Source organism: Sinohyriopsis cumingii, chromosome 15 (genome assembly GCF_028554795.1).
Source record: "Sinohyriopsis cumingii isolate HCF-2022 chromosome 15, ASM2855479v2, whole genome shotgun sequence".
In the NCBI taxonomy this organism is placed as follows: domain Eukaryota; kingdom Metazoa; phylum Mollusca; class Bivalvia; order Unionida; family Unionidae; genus Sinohyriopsis; species Sinohyriopsis cumingii.
Genome location: NC_142975.1, coordinates 30,291,948 through 30,314,317, shown reverse-complemented (window position 1 = coordinate 30,314,317; position 22,370 = coordinate 30,291,948). Strand labels below are relative to the sequence as shown.

The 22,370-nt window shown below is 35.4% G+C and overlaps 1 protein-coding gene across 1 annotated transcript in view; it reads right to left on the bottom strand.

The window, feature by feature from the left end:
• Positions 1–22,370, bottom strand: part of LOC149781478 (uncharacterized) — a 430,415-nt gene that overhangs the window by 29,914 nt on the left and 378,131 nt on the right. Inside the window, exons 37-38 of the mRNA XM_089934971.1 lie at positions 12,848–12,967; positions 4,509–4,690 (exon numbers count right to left, since the gene is read on the bottom strand). Of these exons, the coding sequence (XP_089791097.1) occupies positions 4,509–4,690; positions 12,848–12,967 (302 nt within the window). The remainder of the gene's footprint in view (positions 1–4,508; positions 4,691–12,847; positions 12,968–22,370) is intronic.

Below are 22,370 nucleotides of genomic sequence, written 5' to 3'. Positions count from 1 at the left end.
AACTGCAAACCTTTGCAAAAAGTAGGATAAGATTGGCATTTGAAATAAAGAGTGGTCTCAATACAAAAATAATGAGTCCATTTAGCACAAAACCCCCCCAACTTTTACCCTTCTGCTCATGCGTGAGCCAAATAGCCAATGAAAAACGATGTTTCTAACACAACTAAGGCAGTATGTTATTGAAAGATCACCTGGGATTTGGTGTTTTTGGATGTATTCAGAAAATAGCTTTCAAAATGCGTTTCCTACTCAAATTTCAGGCAAAAACAACAAAAACCTCCAGGGGTTAATGTGTTAAGTGTAAGTGAGATATTATGGAAAGAAGAACATTATTTAAAAAAACTGGCCATAATATCTCACTTACACTTAATACTCGCATTTGTCAATGGTACTCAGTGCATAGCATAATGCAATTGTCAATGGTACTCAGTGCAGAACACATCCGTTTGTTGTAGTTGTTATAAGGTTTAATGCCATTTTTCAGCACAAGACAGGCTCAACATGGTGGCCAGTATCACTTTAAACTGCCATACTGCAAACATTGTAGCAATATGACTGGAACATAGTTAAAGCTACATTAAAAATCTAAATCACACACACACACACACCATCCATTCAGGAGGAGTAGTGATAACATTTTCAACATTTTGGCCATCAGATTAACAACTGTTTTAGTTTGGACCATCTAAACATCACAAGAAGTCCTCATGGTTATATTACATTCAGGAAAAGTAGTGACAAGATTTTCAAGATGGCAACCATGGTGGCCATACTGATCATCCAAGTGGCATCATTTTCATTTAGGACTAACTAGACATCATAAGGAGTCAAGTCTTTAGTGAAAACCCCATATCGATATGACCACCTATTCTGGAGGAGTAGCAACAGTAAGATTTGACAATGACCAATCAGGTTGCCATGTTGGCCATCAGCTCTGCACACACTTTCATTTAGGAGCAAGTAGACATCGTAAGTCTATTAAAGTAAACCCCATATAAGTATGACTTTCCAGTCAGGAAATTAAGTAATAAGAAGATTTTCAAGATGACCAAACTGGTCGCTATATTCAATATCAGGGAACAATTTTTATTTAGGGCCAACAAGACATCAAAAGAAGTATTTGTAGTGAAAAACTCATGCTAATATGAAAAGCCATTCAGAAGGAGTAGCAATAACATGAAAATCAAGACATACAATCTGATAATTTTATTGGATTTATGATTGGAACCATTTTCATTTAGAACCAACAAGACATCATAAGAAGTATTCTGGTAAAAACCTGATGTTAATATGGCTTCCCAGTCAGGAAAAGCAGTAATAATATTTTCCAGATGGCCACTGTGGCATCCATATTGGACATCAGATCAGAACCGTTTTCATTTCGGACCAACTTAACATCAACTGAAGTCTTTCAGTAAAATCCCATGCTGAAATGATCATCCATTCAAGACAATAGCAGTAAAATTTTAAAGTTGTCTATTCTGGTGACACGTTTAGACATTATATTGGCACCATTTTCATTTAGGATCTACCAGACATCATAAAAAGTTTTCTGATGAAAAACCATTTCAATAAGACTTTCTGTACTGCGGAAGTAGAATTAACAAGATTTTCAAGATAACCAATTTGGCAGTTACACTGGACAATGGATTGGCAACATTTTTATTTGGGACCAACTAAACCAAGAGGTGAAAATGTGTGCATAGTTTCATGGCAATCCTCCAAGATTATGAGGAGAAGGATGGACAACAGACCATCCCAGAAGCTTTTCTGGTCTATGTCCAGTAGAGCTAAAAACCAGGATTGATGTAAACAGTGTCTGCAACAAAAAAGGCAGCAAGTGGTGACCATCATGTGCATTAATCTTTGTAATAAAAATTAATACTTTGACAAATATAACCAACATCTTTATAACAAGTAGAACAAAGTGATTCATGCAGCAGTTACACAAAATCTATGTTTATAAACTGATAAGCTGCTGTGCAACAGACCAATTTTAATTTTAAAAGAGTAATATGAAGGCACATCATATGACTGCCTTGTGTTTAATAGTCCTCTGCGTATGTAACTGGAATTCTGCTGACAGAAACCAAATTTTGTATTTCAACCATAGTAACCTGATCTTTGATCCCAAAACAAATAGGCTTCTTCACTGCTCAAAGGGCAAGCCATCCACAAAATTTTGTCCCAATTAGTGATGTGGAAATAATGTTACTATGCAGAAAACCATTTTTCTTCCTTGAGTCAGAATGACCTTGAGTGTTTTACCCCAAAGTCAATTGGCTTTTTCCTAACCCAAAGTACAAGCTATCAACAAAATTTGGTTGATGTACATGAAATGATATTATTATATGAAAACCAGTTTATTCATTCATCATGTGACCTTGATCTTTGACCTTCTGTCTCCAAATCAACATATTTCTTTCCCAGCATAAGTGCAAGGTATCCATAATGAATGATAACAATAGATGATGGAGAACTCAAGTTAATTTCAGTGAACTTGTGCTTTGATATTTTGAACCCAAAATCGATAGATGTCTTTCTTACTCCAAGTGCAAGCCAGTGAAAAAGTTTGGAAGTTATTGAGTGGAAAGTCTTTTTCTTCTTTCAGTCACACTGACCTTGAGTTTTAATGTTTTGACCCCTAAATGGATAGGTTCCTTTCTTACCAAGTGCAAGTCTGTGTATCCCAAGGGGTGTAAAATTGAGGGTACAAAAATAACCTTGGTGTCAAAACTGGGGGTCAAATAAAAAATGTGGGGGTCAAAATGTACTGACAAATTTTCATACGACTCATACTTTTTCAGCTTGAAATAGGATACTGCAACTCGCACAACATACTCTCTCTCTCTCTCTAAACATACAAATACACCAACATGCACAATTAACAAAGAAATGCATTGTCCATTTAAAGAATAATTTTATTAGTTCATTTTCTTTTAAAGTCGTACTTTTAACAGTCTCCTCAAGCAATATTATAGCCCAACACATTAAATATAAGCCAATACAAAAGGCCAAATAAATCTTTTTAACCAAATGGGAGTTAATTTACTGCCTTTCATAAAATATTTACTATCATAGGTTTCATTGTACTTCGTCCTAGATCAATATTTGTCTAAATATCAAGGAGGATAATGATTCATCTTCTTTCTAATAAGTTACACTTGAACTTTAAGATCTTTCTTTTATTGCAGCAAAAGTGAAAACCAACAAAATCTGCAATGACCCGCTGACTTTGTGATCTGAATAACGCATTTGTCTCTGCAAGTTTACTGATTTTTTTTTTGTGAAATGTCTTAGGTTATAATGTGTTCTCCAGATATCTTATGGTGAACGAGGGCAGATTTTTAAAAATTCTAAAATCCTGTCATGAAAGGATTATTCACTTTTGCAGTCTTTGCAATCATGCGAACAGAAGTCATACCGGTAATCATAATAAATAAGCCGTATTCCAGTCAAGGGAATTATTTTCTCCCCTTTTTTCATTAAAGTTAGATCCACAGTTACTCTTTTGTGTTCTGCTTCTTTCACTTTCTTCGCTAATGCTTTTTAGTACATGACATTTTAATCTGGACATCACTTTCTAGTGCAACAAGCCTTGAGGTTAAACATCTAGATGACATTTTGCTGAGTTGGACGGAGATTAGGGGAAGCTACTCCCTCATAACATTGCCTATGCTAGTGTGGTACATTGTTTTATATGTTCCCTGCGTTGCACTTTGCTATACGAATAGAGGAGCTCAAGGCAGAGAGCAAACAAAGCAGGGAACCAGTTAATGCCTATACTCGAAGTATATACGATGCCATCCATTGTCCAATGCATTAAGTATTAAATAAATCCTGATCATATTATGAAAATCCTTTGCATCAAAAAAACACACAGCAACAAAATGTGTGCATCAATTTTCTCCAGCGCGTGTCCCTGACGCACAAATGTACGTAAAGGGAAACAATGGTGCAAGTTATCCACAAAGTTTGGTAGCTGCAGATGGTGGAGAGCTAAAGATTTTGTGCAGAAGCCAAATGAATCAGTTACTATAAGGAAAATAACAACATATCGGCTCATATCCCCAAGCCATCAGCTGAAAAGTTATCATTGGGTTCCTTGTTTTTCTCCTGCCAACGTCTTAGCATCCTGCACGTCCTAATCTGTGCTTTATTTAAGCTATCTAAACACAGAATTCACTTCTATACTGTCTTCATTTTAAATTAGTTTGCTTGCTTATATTTTAAGTTTTGTGCAGTGTGATTTATTCCATTGTATTTATGTATTTATGATTACATGTCTTGCAAATCAGACATACCGATTTAATGTCTTGTTTTATGTAACACTGGCAACAAACTCATGAGAAACTGTGTTTAATTGTTGTTTTAATCATGCTGACTTTGAATAAATCTTATACTATCTTGATGCAAATTTTTTATGTAGAACCTGAATGCTGACATACTGATGCTGAAAAAGTGATTCCTATGTTTTGCCATGCCTGCACAAAGAGAAACAAATTTACCTGAAGTAAATTGTAACACAGTCAAAGCTCTCTGGTACCACCTTTTTGCCTTGTTTCAGATCTTCCACCACCTTCTTTGGCAATATCTGACTCACTAGCATTTCTGTTTTAGCTTTCTCTGCCTGAAGTTCCCTTGTTCTTTCCACAACAATGCCTTCCAGATCAGTGGAGTACTTTTCCAGCTGTGTTTAAAAAGACCAAATAAGAACTATAAATGTATCCAGATAAATGTATCCAGATAAATGTATCCAGATAAATGTATCCAGATAAATGTAATAAAAACCCTCTTACTTCAATAAGTTGTGCAACTAGCTATAAATCATAATTCTGACAGAATATATGCTTATTATTATAGGAATGTAAAACAGAACTTTCACAATAGATACAAGAAAAAATGAAAAGGGCTTAACTCGACAAAAAAAGCCCCAAATCACTGGTGGATGATGATAGAAGATGTTCAGCTGATGTCAGTAATGTCTGGTAAGTTTCAGGGTAGATCATCAAAAGCTGTGGGACCAGATGCACCTACAAAATTAACACACATAGTTTAATACAAAAAGGGGAACAACTCTCAAAATACACATCACATTGAGAGAACAAATTCACCTCTTATCAACATCAGTCAAGTTTAAACCAGCCACTGGAAAGACGCACGAGTAGTAGTTGCACAGAGTGGAATTCTTTGACACATAAACCTATACACAGGATGGACAGACAAGCCTAATGCTATATTGCCCTGCCATATTCATTAGGGGCATACAAATCAGTATAGGTTCCCTTGCTCAGTGTTCCCCGATCTCACTTCAGGTACAGTAGTTCTCCCACCTTGCATGCACTGACCAACCACTTTTTGCACCTAAAATTCTTTTGCACCAATGAGCTTTTGTTCTAAAGACCAGTGCCACTCTAACATGACTAACAACCAGCATTTCGGTGCATTGGTAAATTAAAATAAACTACAATCTCATTTCCTACTGACTTGCTTTTTTGAATAAATATATGAAAGTGCAAGTGCCCCTACATTTTTGTATGCGGGCATGTGACCCAACATGAAAAGATTTAAGCTTCTTGGTGTAATCAGTAGAGTGTACTTATATTGCACATTCCAATCCAGTAGAGTTGTACTTATATTACACATTCCAATCCAGTAGAGTTGTACTTATATTGCAAATTCCAATCCAGTAGAGTTGTACTTATATTACACATTCCAATCCAGTAGAGTTGTACTTATATTGCAAATTCCAATCCAGTAGAGTTGTACTTATATTACACATTCCAATCCAGTAGAGTTGTACTTATATTGCAAATTCCAATCCAGTAGAGTTGTACTTATATTACACATTCCAATCCACTAGAGTTGTACTTATATTGCAAATTCCAATCCAGTAGAGTTGTACTTATATTACACATTCCAATCCAGTAGAGTTGTACTTATATTGCAAATTCCAATCCAGTAGAGTTGTACTTATATTACACATTCCAATCCAGTAGAGTTGTACTTATATTACACATTCCAATCCAGTAGAACTGTACTTATATTACACATTCCAATCCAGTAGAGTTGTACTTATATTACACATTCCAATTCAGTAGAGTTGTACTTACATTACACATTCCAATCCAGGAGAGTTGTACTTATATTACACATTCCAATCCATAAGACTTGTACCTATATTGCACAGTCCAATCCAGTAGAGTTCTACTTACATTACACATTCCAATCCAGGAGACTTGTACCTATATTGCACATTCCAATCCAGGAGAGTTGTACTTATATTACACATTCCAATCCAGGAGAGTTGTACTTATATTACACATTCCAATCCAGGAGACTTGTACCTATATTGCAAATTCCAATCCAGTAGAGTTGTACTTATATTACACATTCCAATCCAGGAGACTTGTACTTATATTACACATTCCAATCCAGTAGAGTTGTACTTATATTGCACATTCCAATCCAGTAGAGTTGTACTTATATTACACATTCCAATCCAGTAGAGTTATACTTATATTACACATTCCAATCCAGGAGAGTTGTACTTATATTACACATTCCAATCCAGGAGACTTGTACCTATATTGCAAATTCCAATCCAGTAGAGTTGAACTTATATTGCACATTCCAATCCAGAAGAGTTGTACTTATATTAGACATTCCAATCCAGTAGAGTTGTACTTATATTACACATTCCAATCCAGGAGACTTGTACCTATATTGCACATTCCAATCCAGTAGAGTTGTACTTATATTACACATTCCACTCCAGGAGAGTTGTACTTATATTACACATTCCAATCCAGGAGACTTGTACCTATATTGCACATTCCAATCCAGTAGAGTTGTACTTACATTACACATTCCAATCCAGTAGAGTTGTACTTATATAGCAAATTCCAATCCAGTAGAGTTGTACTTATATTGCACATTCCAATCCAGTAGAGTTGTACTTATATTACACATTCCAATCCAGGAGACTTGTACCTATATTGCAAATTCCAATCCAGTAGAGTTGTACTTATATTGCACATTCCAATCCAGAAGAGTTGTACTTATATTACACATTCCAATCCAGTAGAGTTGTACTTATATTACACATTCCAATCCAGAAGAGTTGTACTTATATTACACATTCCAATCCAGTAGAGTTGTACTTATATTACACATTCCAATCCAGTAGAGTTGTACTTATATTGCACATTCCAATCCAGGAGAGTTGTACCTATATTGCACATTCCAATCCAGTAGAGTTGTACTTATATTACACATTCTAATCCAGTAGAGTTGTATTTATATTACACATTCCAATCCAGGAGAGTTGTACTTATATTACACATTCCAATCCAGTAGAGTTGTACTTATATTACACATTCCAATCCAGTAGAGTTGTACTTATATTACACATTCCAATCCAGTAGAGTTGTACTTATATTGCAAATTCCAATCCAGTAGAGTTGTACTTATATTGCACATTCCAATCCAGTAGAGTTGTACTTATATTACACATTCCAATCCAGTAGAGTTGTACTTATATTGCACATTCCAATCCAGTAGAGTTGTATTTATATTACACATTCCAATCCAGTAGAGTTGTACTTATATTACACATTCGAATCCAGTAGAGTTGTACTTATATTACACATTCCAATCCAGGAGACTTGTACCTATATTGCAAATTCCAATCCAGTAGAGTTGTACTTATATTGCACATTCCAATCCAGAAGAGTTGTACTTATATTACACATTCCAATCCAGTAGAGTTGTACTTATATTACACATTCCAATCCAGAAGAGTTGTACTTATATTACACATTCCAATCCAGTAGAGTTGTACTTATATTACACATTCCAATCCAGTAGAGTTGTACTTATATTGCACATTCCAATCCAGGAGAGTTGTACCTATATTGCACATACCAATCCAGTAGAGTTGTACTTATATTACACATTCTAATCCAGTAGAGTTGTATTTATATTACACATTCCAATCCAGGAGAGTTGTACTTATATTACACATTCCAATCCAGTAGAGTTGTACTTATATTACACATACCAATCCAGTAGAGTTGTACTTATATTACACATTCCAATCCAGTAGAGTTGTACTTATATTGCAAATTCCAATCCAGTAGAGTTGTACTTATATTGCACATTCCAATCCAGTAGAGTTGTACTTATATTACACATTCCAATCCAGTAGAGTTGTACTTATATTGCACATTCCAATCCAGTAGAGTTGTATTTATATTACACATTCCAATCCAGTAGAGTTGTACTTATATTACACATTCGAATCCAGTAGAGTTGTACTTATATTACACATTCCAATCCAGGAGACTTGTACCTATATTGCAAATTCCAATCCAGTAGAGTTGTACTTATATTACACATTCCAATCCAGTAGAGTTGTACTTATATTGCAAATTCCAATCCACTAGAGTTGTACTTATATTGCACATTCCAATCCAGTAGAGTTGTACTTATATTGCAAATTCCAATCCAGTAGAGTTGTACTTATATTACACATTCCAATCCACTAGAGTTGTACTTATATTGCAAATTCCAATCCAGTAGAGTTGTACTTATATTACACATTCCAATCCAGTAGAGTTGTACTTATATTGCAAATTCCAATCCAGTAGAGTTGTACTTATATTACACATTCCAATCCAGTAGAGTTGTACTTATATTACACATTCCAATCCAGTAGAACTGTACTTATATTACACATTCCAATCCAGTAGAGTTGTACTTATATTACACATTCCAATTCAGTAGAGTTGTACTTACATTACACATTCCAATCCAGGAGAGTTGTACTTATATTACACATTCCAATCCATAAGACTTGTACCTATATTGCACAGTCCAATCCAGTAGAGTTGTACTTACATTACACATTCCAATCCAGGAGACTTGTACCTATATTGCACATTCCAATCCAGGAGAGTTGTACTTATATTACACATTCCAATCCAGGAGAGTTGTACTTATATTACACATTCCAATCCAGGAGACTTGTACCTATATTGCAAATTCCAATCCAGTAGAGTTGTACTTATATTACACATTCCAATCCAGGAGACTTGTACTTATATTACACATTCCAATCCAGTAGAGTTGTACTTATATTGCACATTCCAATCCAGTAGAGTTGTACTTATATTACACATTCCAATCCAGTAGAGTTATACTTATATTACACATTCCAATCCAGGAGAGTTGTACTTATATTACACATTCCAATCCAGGAGACTTGTACCTATATTGCAAATTCCAATCCAGTAGAGTTGTACTTATATTGCACATTCCAATCCAGAAGAGTTGTACTTATATTAGACATTCCAATCCAGTAGAGTTGTACTTATATTACACATTCCAATCCAGGAGACTTGTACCTATATTGCACATTCCAATCCAGTAGAGTTGTACTTATATTACACATTCCAATCCAGTAGAGTTGTACTTATATTACACATTCCACTCCAGGAGAGTTGTACTTATATTACACATTCCAATCCAGGAGACTTGTACCTATATTGCACATTCCAATCCAGTAGAGTTGTACTTACATTACACATTCCAATCCAGTAGAGTTGTACTTATATAGCAAATTCCAATCCAGTAGAGTTGTACTTATATTGCACATTCCAATCCAGTAGAGTTGTACTTATATTACACATTCCAATCCAGGAGACTTGTACCTATATTGCAAATTCCAATCCAGTAGAGTTGTACTTATATTGCACATTCCAATCCAGAAGAGTTGTACTTATATTACACATTCCAATCCAGTAGAGTTGTACTTATATTACACATTCCAATCCAGAAGAGTTGTACTTATATTACACATTCCAATCCAGTAGAGTTGTACTTATATTACACATTCCAATCCAGTAGAGTTGTACTTATATTGCACATTCCAATCCAGGAGAGTTGTACCTATATTGCACATTCCAATCCAGTAGAGTTGTACTTATATTACACATTCTAATCCAGTAGAGTTGTATTTATATTACACATTCCAATCCAGGAGAGTTGTACTTATATTACACATTCCAATCCAGTAGAGTTGTACTTATATTACACATTCCAATCCAGTAGAGTTGTACTTATATTACACATTCCAATCCAGTAGAGTTGTACTTATATTGCAAATTCCAATCCAGTAGAGTTGTACTTATATTGCACATTCCAATCCAGTAGAGTTGTACTTATATTACACATTCCAATCCAGTAGAGTTGTACTTATATTGCACATTCCAATCCAGTAGAGTTGTATTTATATTACACATTCCAATCCAGTAGAGTTGTACTTATATTACACATTCGAATCCAGTAGAGTTGTACTTATATTACACATTCCAATCCAGGAGACTTGTACCTATATTGCAAATTCCAATCCAGTAGAGTTGTACTTATATTGCACATTCCAATCCAGAAGAGTTGTACTTATATTACACATTCCAATCCAGTAGAGTTGTACTTATATTACACAGTCCAATCCAGAAGAGTTGTACTTATATTACACATTCCAATCCAGTAGAGTTGTACTTATATTACACATTCCAATCCAGTAGAGTTGTACTTATATTGCACATTCCAATCCAGGAGAGTTGTACCTATATTGCACATTCCAATCCAGTAGAGTTGTACTTATATTACACATTCTAATCCAGTAGAGTTGTATTTATATTACACATTCCAATCCAGGAGAGTTGTACTTATATTACACATTCCAATCCAGTAGAGTTGTACTTATATTACACATTCCAATCCAGTAGAGTTGTACTTATATTGCAAATTCCAATCCAGTAGAGTTGTACTTATATTGCACATTCCAATCCAGTAGAGTTGTACTTATATTACACATTCCAATCCAGTAGAGTTGTACTTATATTGCACATTCCAATCCAGTAGAGTTGTATTTATATTACACATTCCAATCCAGTAGAGTTGTACTTATATTACACATTCGAATCCAGTAGAGTTGTACTTATATTACACATTCCAATCCAGGAGACTTGTACCTATATTGCAAATTCCAATCCAGTAGAGTTGTACTTATATTACACATTCCAATCCAGTAGAGTTGTACTTATATTGCAAATTCCAATCCACTAGAGTTGTACTTATATTGCACATTCCAATCCAGTAGAGTTGTACTTATATTACACATTCCAATCCAGGAGACTTGTACCTATATTGCAAATTCCAATCCAGTAGAGTTGTACTTATATTACACATTCCAATCCAGTAGAGTTGTACTTATATTGCACATTCCATTCCGGACTCTAACAAGAAGGACATTTATCCCATTTGAAGGAAAATTCAGACTGACCCCAGAGGAAACTGGGATCCTGTAAAAGTACATCTCCTAAGTGTCAAGACCAACAATGATGAGAACTGTCACCAATATAATCCAGTAATGACCTAAGAAATGCTTGCGGTACAAGCAAGAAGAGTATGAATGCTAAAAATTGGGTCATTGAAACTCCTCCCTCTTTTGAGGTCTAAATTTGTGAGCAAAGTTTCGAACTCTCCTGATCTGTCCTAATACTCACTTATGTGTGATACCTCTTAAGAAAGATTATCCATCTTACAAGGCCACTTTCATGCAGGCAAAAGGGGTGACCTTGTAAGAGGGGCTGAGGGGGACCACTATACTATAAAGAAAATATGATTGTGTACAAATATATTGATCATAAAAAACTATGCATATATAACCCTGTTTTTCCAGATCAATTGTTGCAAAATCTTCATGTCTGTCTAGCATTACCTGAAGCAGATGTCCAGTAAGAGTGCAGTTTATATTTGTAATCAGGTATGTAGAAATGCATGTTTTTATTTTTATTTTATTTCGTGAAGCCAGATAAAAAAAAACACATTTTTAACAAGAATTTATAACTATTATTTTTACTGACTCTAGTAGTGGCATAATAAATCTACATACTCTGTCCCTGACAATATAACAGCATACACTCTGCATACTTATAACAGCATGGGGCCCCGAGTGGTCTTAAGTGCTCTCTGTTATGGATCAGTGCCATCTCGCCTCTGTCTGTGTGGGTTTGAGTCTTGGATTCAGCTAATGTGGGTATGTGAGAAAGCTTGCCTGTAGCTTCTAGTGGGTTGGTTGTTCTTTCTGGCGTTTTCCCGGATTCTTCCTCCACCATTAATACTGACCGCCATGTATAGCCTATCGTGTGCTGAAAAATGGCACTAAACCCTACAACAACTACTTATAACAGCATACACTCTGCATACTTATAACAGCATGCACTCTGCATACTTATAACAGCATACACTCTGCATACTTATAACAGTATACACTCTACATACTTATTACAGCATACACTCTGCATACTTATAACAGCATACACTCTGTTACACACTTACTTACATTTAGGAATGTTTTAGAAATCCACAAAATTTAATCCCACATGGAGTTTACTGTTACTGTTTTGATACATGCAATACAAATTTTCCCCCATAAAACTTCTTCTCTTGAAGAGAGTTTCAAATGACAAATTACATCACCAGAGAAACAGATTATTCTACAGTAAATCTCACTGATATTAGCTGTAACATGAACCTTTTCATATTTTAAATTAAATGTGTGACTCTTGCACAACTGATTAATTTTTCAAGGTCAGTCTTTTGTTTTTAAATAGAAAGAAGTAAGAATTCCACAAGCGCATATCGTAGAACAGGTCTCATCAGCTTTAAGACATCACACTTCACTGGCCTTGATGATCATTGAACAACATCATGTTGAAGGATTAATGCATATAAATTTTTATGCCTGCTAAAGATGAAAATTATCAAATTAACTTACCATTTTGATTAGATTATCCATCAATTCTCCCCTGATTGGGTAGATTTCATCCAGTATTTCACGCATCAGTTTAAATGAAGGTCTGACTTCAGGGATTCTGGACCATGCAGATTCCATCAACTAAAACCACAGAAGTGTTAATTTTAAAATTATTTTAAGTGTGTGATTTTCTTGATCAATCCACCCTAGGTGATGTTTACAATTTCATGGAATACTTAACCTAATAATACATGAAAATGTGGGACTGACATTTAACTCCTTACACATTGCAAGAATATATGCTTATCATTTACATTCAGACCAACTTTAGTTACCTCAGACCTGTCTTGAACCTTTCTCTTCTTTCTTAATTTTACTATTTATATGAAAACTTGTACAGCAGAACATTATGCCCTTTCTTCTAAAATGCAAATTTTTCTGTTTCAATGGCAGAAAATTTCTGTAATTAATCTCAATCTACAAAGCAAAGCATAATATTTAGAGGCTTGGATAGGTCTCTATCTTTAATTATTCTGACAGAATTGTCTTTAAAAACATAACTGGGTTTTATGTGTAAAACTGTCAAAATGAAATTTTATGCATATTATTGTCATCATCAAAAAATGCACCTATTGACAAGTTATTGCCATTTGTGACATATAGCTGGAAGTAACGTGTAAAAGACTTTTGTAACTGCAACTATAAATGAGACAGTTTTAGCTGAAATGTTTTTTAATTATTAATTTCCTCTGTCATTACCACAAACTTCACCTTCCAGACAGATCAAAATGGGACATTACTCATCTACATTAAAAAAAGAAGATTACAAAACCTTTTTTTATTATTGCAAGTGCATAAAACAATGGCTGTTTGGTACAAACTTGTGTACAGTGGTCCCCCTCTTGAACGGCCCCCTTGACCAGTGGCCACCCGCTCCTTACAGCCAGAATCCCTTGGCACCGATGAGTTTGTGTTCAAAAGTACCCCTCATGAAAGGCCACCCCACTAATGTGACCAGCATATTAGTGCAATAATATAAAATTTACCCCTCACAAGCGGCCACATTTAATTTTAATATGTATCCAGAACCAGTATTTAATTCATTACATGTGTTAAGTAATCTGATTTCTGTTTCCTGATGTCAGGTTTTCGTTACTGAAAGACGTATTGACTAATGTACATGTACCACTAAGGTTAATATTATATCATTTACACTTCATATGAGATGTCTAGTTTAGTCACTCTGATAACTGTTAAGATTGCAATTACTGAACAGAGTAACAGCTGGAAAGTGGCAATATTGATGTACAATACATAAATCAGTGGAAAATGGTTTGATAGCCTTTATGGCTTCCCTTACTAAGATGTTGAGCTTGCTCATTTTGAAAATTAGTAGCCATTACTAGCGACAATAATTGTCAGGATTACAAATCCTGACGGCCATGAGGTGCTATTGTTCAGGTAAAATCTGCATTATGTTAATGGCATCAAAGCCATCTTGGCTTCTCTCACTTTGTGTACAGAAATGTAAAAACAATAGGGTACCAGACTATGACCAATGAACCATGTGACAAGATCACTTCCTTCAAAAACACATTGCATTTTGTTTAAATGCAGAAAAATTGTTTAATTAGTCTTGCAGTTGGCAACATAGGAATAAGTTATTACAAAAAGATATACATGTCAAGAAAAAGAAAAATTCTCAATTTAGAAGAGAAAGTGAAAATAATTCAACTGACTGAAAAGGGAAAGCGTTCAAGGATCCTTGCAGAAAAATTTGATATTGGAAAGACTCAGATAAACAATATCGTGAAAGATAGGGAAACAATTCTGCGGAAATGGGAAGGTGGAATGGACAGAGAAAGGAATATTGTTTGAGCCAGGAGATGTTTGTATCCTGATTTGAATGACAAGGTTTTTGAATGGTTTTGCGCTGCGCATGTAAAGAACATTCCACTCATCTGTCAAATGATCCAAGAAAAAGAAACAATTTTGTCAATTGAAACGGGATATGATGATTTTATCGCAAACAATGGATGGCTGCACAGGTTTCAAGTCCGACACAATATTACGTGTTCTGTCCTTAGTGGAGAATCAGCTTATGTTAATAAAGATGAAGTTGTTGAAGATTGGAGCAAAAGACTGAACGATATATGCTGGGGATATGACAGCAAGGATATTCTTAAGTGTGACGAGACTTTTTTTTTTTTTAACTGTTACCAACAAAGTCACTAGTACAAAAAGGGCACTTGTGTAATGGTGGGAAAAAAGCAAGGATAGATTTACAGTTTTGCTCTGCGCCAGTTGTTTTGGTGAGAAACTGGGGCCACTGGTGACTGGAAAATCATAAAATCCAAGGTGCTTTAAGGGATATAGCCAGACACATTTGAGAGTTACATATGAGGCAAACAGAAACAGAAAAGTATGGATGACAGGACAGATATTTGAGTCCTGGATAAAAAAACTTAATCAGCAGATGAATGTGCAGAACAGGAAGATCCTGCTTTTCCTCGACAACTGTGCTTCACACCCAAAACTGGATTCGTCAAATGTCAACGTTTCATACTTTCCTCCAAATACAACTTTAAAACATCAGCCCCTGGATGCAAGGATAATCCAGACAGTCAAAGTGAACTACAGGAAAAAGCTGCAGAAACATGTTTTGTTCCTGATGGATATTGTAACAGCTACAATGGAGGGTGACTCTGCTGGATGCAGTCCAATGGCTGACATCAGCATGGGATGTTCCTACAGCCGAGATGATTCAAAAGTGCTTTCAGAAATGTGGGTTTTTCCAAGGGGTATTGGATGTAACAGAGGCAGAGAAGGAAAACTGGGATGAAGAGGACTATCTTCCCCTTATACCACCTGGAACAACCGTTAAGGATTATGTTCAGTGTGATGATGAATTAGCTACAGAGAACACAATCAGTGATGACTGGGAGTCATTAATGACAGAAGGTGCCAGAAATTCTAGTGAAACATGCCTGGATGAAGAAAGTGACTGGGACAGTGACACAACACGTGATGATTAAAACCCAGCCAAACAGTGCATTACACTGCAGACTGCATGGTTACATTCCACAGAACTGATGGATTATGGCCTAACAACATATAATGTTGAACTTGTAGACATGAAAACACAAGACATTCTTAAAAAAGATAAAAGAAAAGCTGTAGAAAGCACGGGACAAATGACAATGGATACATTTTTCAAGCCTAAGAATACTTTGGAACATCTGTACTGTCTACTGATGACAGATGATGTGATCTGTAACATTATTATAAAGACAGTTTTAAAACTGAATCAATGGTTATTTATAACATTCTTTTGAATATGATGAAACAGTTCATTTCACACTGATTTATCAACATGCATGTGATTTTTAAATGAAAATATTAAATGTTTTAGAATTAAATGTAGTAGTGCCTTTTAACTTTTCTTTTATTCCACATCCTTTATTTGATTCAAAAGACATAATTAACATGGTAATACAAAGGAAGCCAGCTTTTAATTCAGTGCAACAATACAACAAATACTTCCGCAAGTCAGTTATCAAGACACGATCGGCACTTAATTAGATTCTCAAAGAAACACTTGCGGACATAGTTGTTACGGTAGATTGACGCATTTCACGTTTAATTACAAGAGGAAACATTGCATTTATGATGATTACACTTAAAAGGAAATCAAAGATAGAACTAAAATTTCAATTGATAAAAAAATATTTAATCGGTAATTATTTATTAAAGTACTGCCTCTTCTCGGCGTAAGTGACATTTTCATTGATAAAAATTTCCTTATTACATATCGTCAATTACAGTGTACTAGGAATGTCGTTTGGAAAGAAAATGTAAAAAATTGTATGACCTATTTTTAAATTTGATTCTTCAAAGTGTTGATTAAAATTTCCAGGTCCTATCTACCATTTTCAATGATAAAATGAGCGATACATTAAAGTTTCTGTTACCAATTTTGATCAAGATTTTCTTCAAGTTCAACAAATAGGGATTAATTTTGAGGGTATTTTCTGGTTTAAAAAATGGGAGCCACGCCTGGCCCGCATTATAAGCAAGTTTGTGAGTTATCATGGCACAAGTTATCGAGGGAGTGGTGTACGTAAATAGTAACATTTTTAAGAATATAATCGGTGAAGAGCACTTTCTTATTTAATTTTGTTAAAATGAAGATTTTGACTGCTGATTTTGCATTTTTTTCTTTATAAAATCAGTTTGAAACTATAAGTGAACCAGCAGGCATGTGTGTGTGTGTGTGATTAGAATTTTTAACGTAGCATTAATGATTTTTCAGTCATAGCGCTACAATGTCTGCAATGTGGCAGTTTATAGTGAACCTGCAGTGGCAGACATCACTGTGTCTATGAAATACTACATCGTGAAATTGTCTGTGTTCGTAAATAATTTGGCAAAAAGATTAGGGCAGATATATAATTCAATGAAAATAAAGTCTAACTATTATGTGATAGCAGATTTAGCCTAAATATTTAATCATGTAGATCGGAAACGTATGGAAAAATGCTATGTTGTGGAATATTTAAAAAAATGTCACAGTCAAGGTTGTTTTCTGATGTCATTCATTTTTGTGAAAATACGAAAGACAGCGACACAGATACTATTTAACAAATGCATGTCATTACTACCAATATGTAGGCAAATAATAAAACCATAAATTTGCAGTCCTATCATGGATTCTTGTAACAACAAGTGAATGGTTATATTAAGAAAATCCTTCATTCTAAAAATAGATGCACTCAACACTGTGCAATACATGTTCATGGCTGTGTTGATTCAAGTGAAAAGAAGGGTACAGTTTAGTCATGTATCGACTTAAATGCTTCAATGTATTGTTTGTGAGTAGTTATACACCTCTCCCTCGATAACTCGTGCACAACGGGGTCCACAAAAAAAGACTGCATTATAAGCGAGGCGCAAGTTACCGAGGGACCTCCAAAAATGGGAACAAATCGCTTTGACATCGAGAAAACCGTGAGGGGGGCCCCCCCACATTAGAGAACTGGGCTGTTTATTGACTGAATCCTCATTTTACAATCACATCGATAATAATTTTTAATAACACGCCTTTTCTAATGAAGTTGTTTGTTATTCTGTTTAAATAACATTTATTTTCAAAATGTCCAACATATGAAAGCTCATTCCAACTGGTTTCAACATCCACCACATGTACGTGTAAAAAATCTTTGTATTATGTCACTGCTTTTTGTTTTCTTGACAAGTCTGGTTCCTGGAGTGGTATTTAATATTATCCTGCCAAATCGGGAGCCCCCAGAGTAGAGAACTAGACTAACTATTGATAACCGCCAAACAAAATTCCTCTTTTTCAAAAACACGAGACAATTATTTCATGTGACAATTATCTGCGTCAAAACTCAATTTTTGTATTGTTCGGTTAGTACAATATTGATGTCATGATTTAGTTGGAAGTAATAATGAAACTTCTTGTCATCCTTGATAATATCTCTATGAGCCAGTTCAAGAATTCTCTGAAACTTGCTTTCCCACAATGGTCCATATCTGTGAAATGAAGCTCTTTATTTTATGAATTATTCATTTCGCTTGGCTGCCTTGTTATCTTTGATCACAGTTAAGAAAGAGTCTGTTAATTTAAGGTAGTTCATGTAACATACACAATAACATTTATAAGTGTTGGATCGATCAAATGAAGTGTGTTCACCCAACATACGACCAGGAACAGCTCGATTTTAAGTTTGTTGGGTTTTTGTTCCTTTTAACTTTTCTTTTATTCCACCTCCATGATTTGATTCAAAAGACATAATTAATGTGATAATAGAAAGGAGGCTAGCTTTTAATTCAGTGCAACAATACAGCAAATAATTCCAGAAGTCAGTTATCAAAACACGGTCGGCCCTTAATTAGGTTTTCAGAGAAACGCTTGCGGACATAGCTGTTATGGTATAATGACACATTTCACATTTGATTTCAAGAAGACACATTGCGTTTATGATGATTACACTTGAGAGGAACTAAAAGATGAGAACTAGAACACAAATTTCAATTGATACATTTTTTATTTAATTCGTATTTATTAAAGTACTGCCTCCACTCTGCTTAAGTGACATTTTCATTATCAAAATTTCCTTACATATCGTTAATTGCGGTGTACTAGAAATGTCGTTTGGAAAGAAAATGTAAAAAATTGTATGACCTATTTTTAAATTTGATATTTCATAGTGTTGATTAAAATTTCCAGGTCCTATCTACCGTTTTCGATGACAAAAAGAGCGATACTTCAAAGCTCTGTCACCAATTTTGATCAAGATTTTTTTTCAAGTTCAACAAATAGGGATAAATGTTAAGAGTATTTTCTGGTTTTAAAAAATGGGATCCACGCCTGATCATGTGTTATAAGCGGGTTCATGAGTTATCAGGGCGTGAGTTATCATGGGAGTGGTGTAGTAATGTTTTATCAGCAACAATGAAATTACTTTGAACAGTATGGTATGAAGTCACTTGCTCCATTGTTCCTATTTACAGGGGTTGTTTCAAAGTAGTTCAGAAATCCTTTCAACTGTGATTTTATATAAAACTTTCAGAAAATAAAAAGAAAAAATTAAGAGACTATAGCAACAGCAGAAGCAGAATCAGATCAACAATAAGGACCAAAATGTTTCGTGTGACATCAAAAAGTACATGATCGTACTAATACATCACGGAACAAATATGTTCAATAATACACTGTACTTAAAATACTTTTCTTTTCAGATTACATGAGAATTACTAATGGTGGCCAAATTTATCATGTTGATAAATTAAGGAGCAATAAAGAAACTGAATACAAAATAAAAGATGTGGTGTAGCTACTTCCAGCACCAAAACATGTCTTTTGCTGGCTCCCAAATATTTTATGAATTTAAATAGAAAAATAAAATATTTCTTGTCCATACTTCTTAAAGGAGTTACATTTTCTACCATAACAAAGTTTTAATACTAACTTAATGGAACATAAAACAAAAAAGTATCTTTTACTGTTTTGTGCTTTTTGAAAATGGTCACCAACATCTTGAAAATATTAAGAAAATGTTTCCTAATGTAATTTTTGAAGTTGTTTTTTGATGGATGACAGTGGACACATTTTATATACATCATAACCATAAAGATGCTGCTGCTTTTATTCATTATGTAGTTGCAATAGTTTATCATCCAAATAATACAAGAAAACATCAGTTAAATATCTAATTTGTTTTTCTTGTTACGCAAGTAACAAGTTAATAACAGCAATGCTCTGACAAGCCATATTTGGAAAGGAAAGCTGACAGTTATCTTTCAACTGTTATTTTATAGAAGATGGGATATTAGATCACTGATCCATAACAAATTTGAAGCATTTAAAATTTGATGGCCAAAGAGCATATTGTTAGTCATAAACAGTTTTTAGTGTGTATTTTTTAGCTGAAAAATATGATGCCAATCTGCCAAATATGGATATTTTCCTCCCCATAAAATTCAGCGATTTTATCTATATATGTGTGTTAAAATCTTTGGCAAATTATGTTTTAGAGATTCTCCACCTGGCATCATAAATTTTGGATGAAGAAGCTCTCATGGCTTGAATTGAAAAATGAAGATATTGCAGTGTGGAGGAAAAATGGAGACGTGTAAATAGGCATCCTGAAGGTTGATGGAGACTGCCCAATTGGACGGATGAAGAGTGTTCCGGATTGAGGAGGCCGTCTCCATCTTCAAGGTTTCCTCCGACAGTAACTGAGTGAGTGGAAAGAGATCGATAATGATTCAAAATTTCCTGCTTTTCTTTTTCACCAGGAAGATTCAGGAGTAGACGGCAAGAGAATGTTCATTTAAAACCCTCTTGACTGCCCCTTTTTAAAGGGTGTGCACCTCTTCCCTTAATTCTACCAGATTGGACTAGGGAAAGAAAATGGGGGTCATTGATAGATGGGGTTGTTGCTGAAATGGAGTTGATAACCCTCATTTACAATTGAGAGGACCGAAACATTGTACATGATGCTTGACCAAGCCTCTGAGGAAACCCCTACATGAGCACCCACTGGAACATTTGGGATGGGGATGCATGTCAGGAGAGAGGTAATTTGCTAGGGCTGCTTCCCCCCCTTGCTGCCTTTGTAGGAAAGGAAGGTGGGTTATAAAAGTTCCTCTTGGATCTGCAGTGACCTGGGCACCACGGACCTGATGATGGAGGTGGTGGTCTAGCAAGAATTTGTGGATTGGACTGAGGTTGTGCCTGCTTGAAAAATTTGGCAGATGGTCACTGAGGACAATTTGCCTTACCTCGTTTCCTGGTCAAATACAATGGACTAGGAGTGGAAGTAAAAGACTGATGTTTGTGACAGATTAAGACTTGAGAAGCCACGGTAGGAATGAGGCCCCCAAAGAGGGTCTCAACTTCCAGAGGAGTAGCCCTTAGAAGGTTTTTACTGTGGTTTATAAGCAAGATCTTCACCTAGTCCAATGCAGCATCATGGAGATGTGCAGAAAGTCCACCGATAATGCCATGGCAACAGATAGCACATGCCAGGATGTTTTGGCCACAATTTCCAGCACACATAATGCAGCTGGAATCAGGGAGGCCTCCCTCAGCATACTAAAGTGCAACCACTGGTTACGATGCTCAACCTCCTTAGAGGAAGGGTGCAACCTGCTATCACAGTGATCTACCTCCCTGATGGGAGGGTGCAACCCGCAGTCACAGTGCTCTACCTCCCCAACAGGAAGGAGCATCCCACTACCTGAAGTGTGGATGCTGTTAGGGACACGAGAACTTTCCATCATTTTCCTACAGGGGGAAGTTGAATGGCTTCTCAAACATCAAGACCCTCCTTCTGGAGGGGCTTCAACAGCCACTGAAGATGTTTGTCCTAACATGTGAGATCTGAAAGAAAAGTCAGAAAAATTGGATGAAGAAGAGGTAGGTCTTTGATAGGTATGCCTGATATCTCTTGGATTCCAGGGGCTGAAGACCACAAATCACAAATGGTGCAACAGTTTTTCCGAGTGCACTTGGAGCTCTTGGTGCAGTCTGTGTGTAAATCTCATAATGCCTTTGTGTGGCCACACTGCCCCACAGACTGTTTTGTCTCTGAAATTTTTTTTTTTTTTTAGTGGTGTGGTCCCTTGTTGCAAAACTCAACCTACACATGAATAAACAAAGGATGGAAATTATCATTGCAGTATTTCCTTATTTACTGAAGAAACAAGATGTTATAGTTCTGATGATTTGTTTATTCAGGTAACATGCAAATACATGAATGTCAAAGCGAGCGTTGTATGAAGTTATGACTATTTTATTGAGTTGAAAATAAAAATGGAAGAAACAATGTCCTCAATATTGTGCAGGGCCTGTTATTGTTCCTGGAACGTAGGGACTTACCTGTACCATTCAGTTAATATTTTAAGTAAAAGTGTCTACCACCACAGGCAGAACAGGAGGTAGCTTCCAAATTCCTTCAAAGAACAAAGTTCTAAGGAGGAAAACAAAAAGCTACATTACAGTTTTAGAAATGAATGG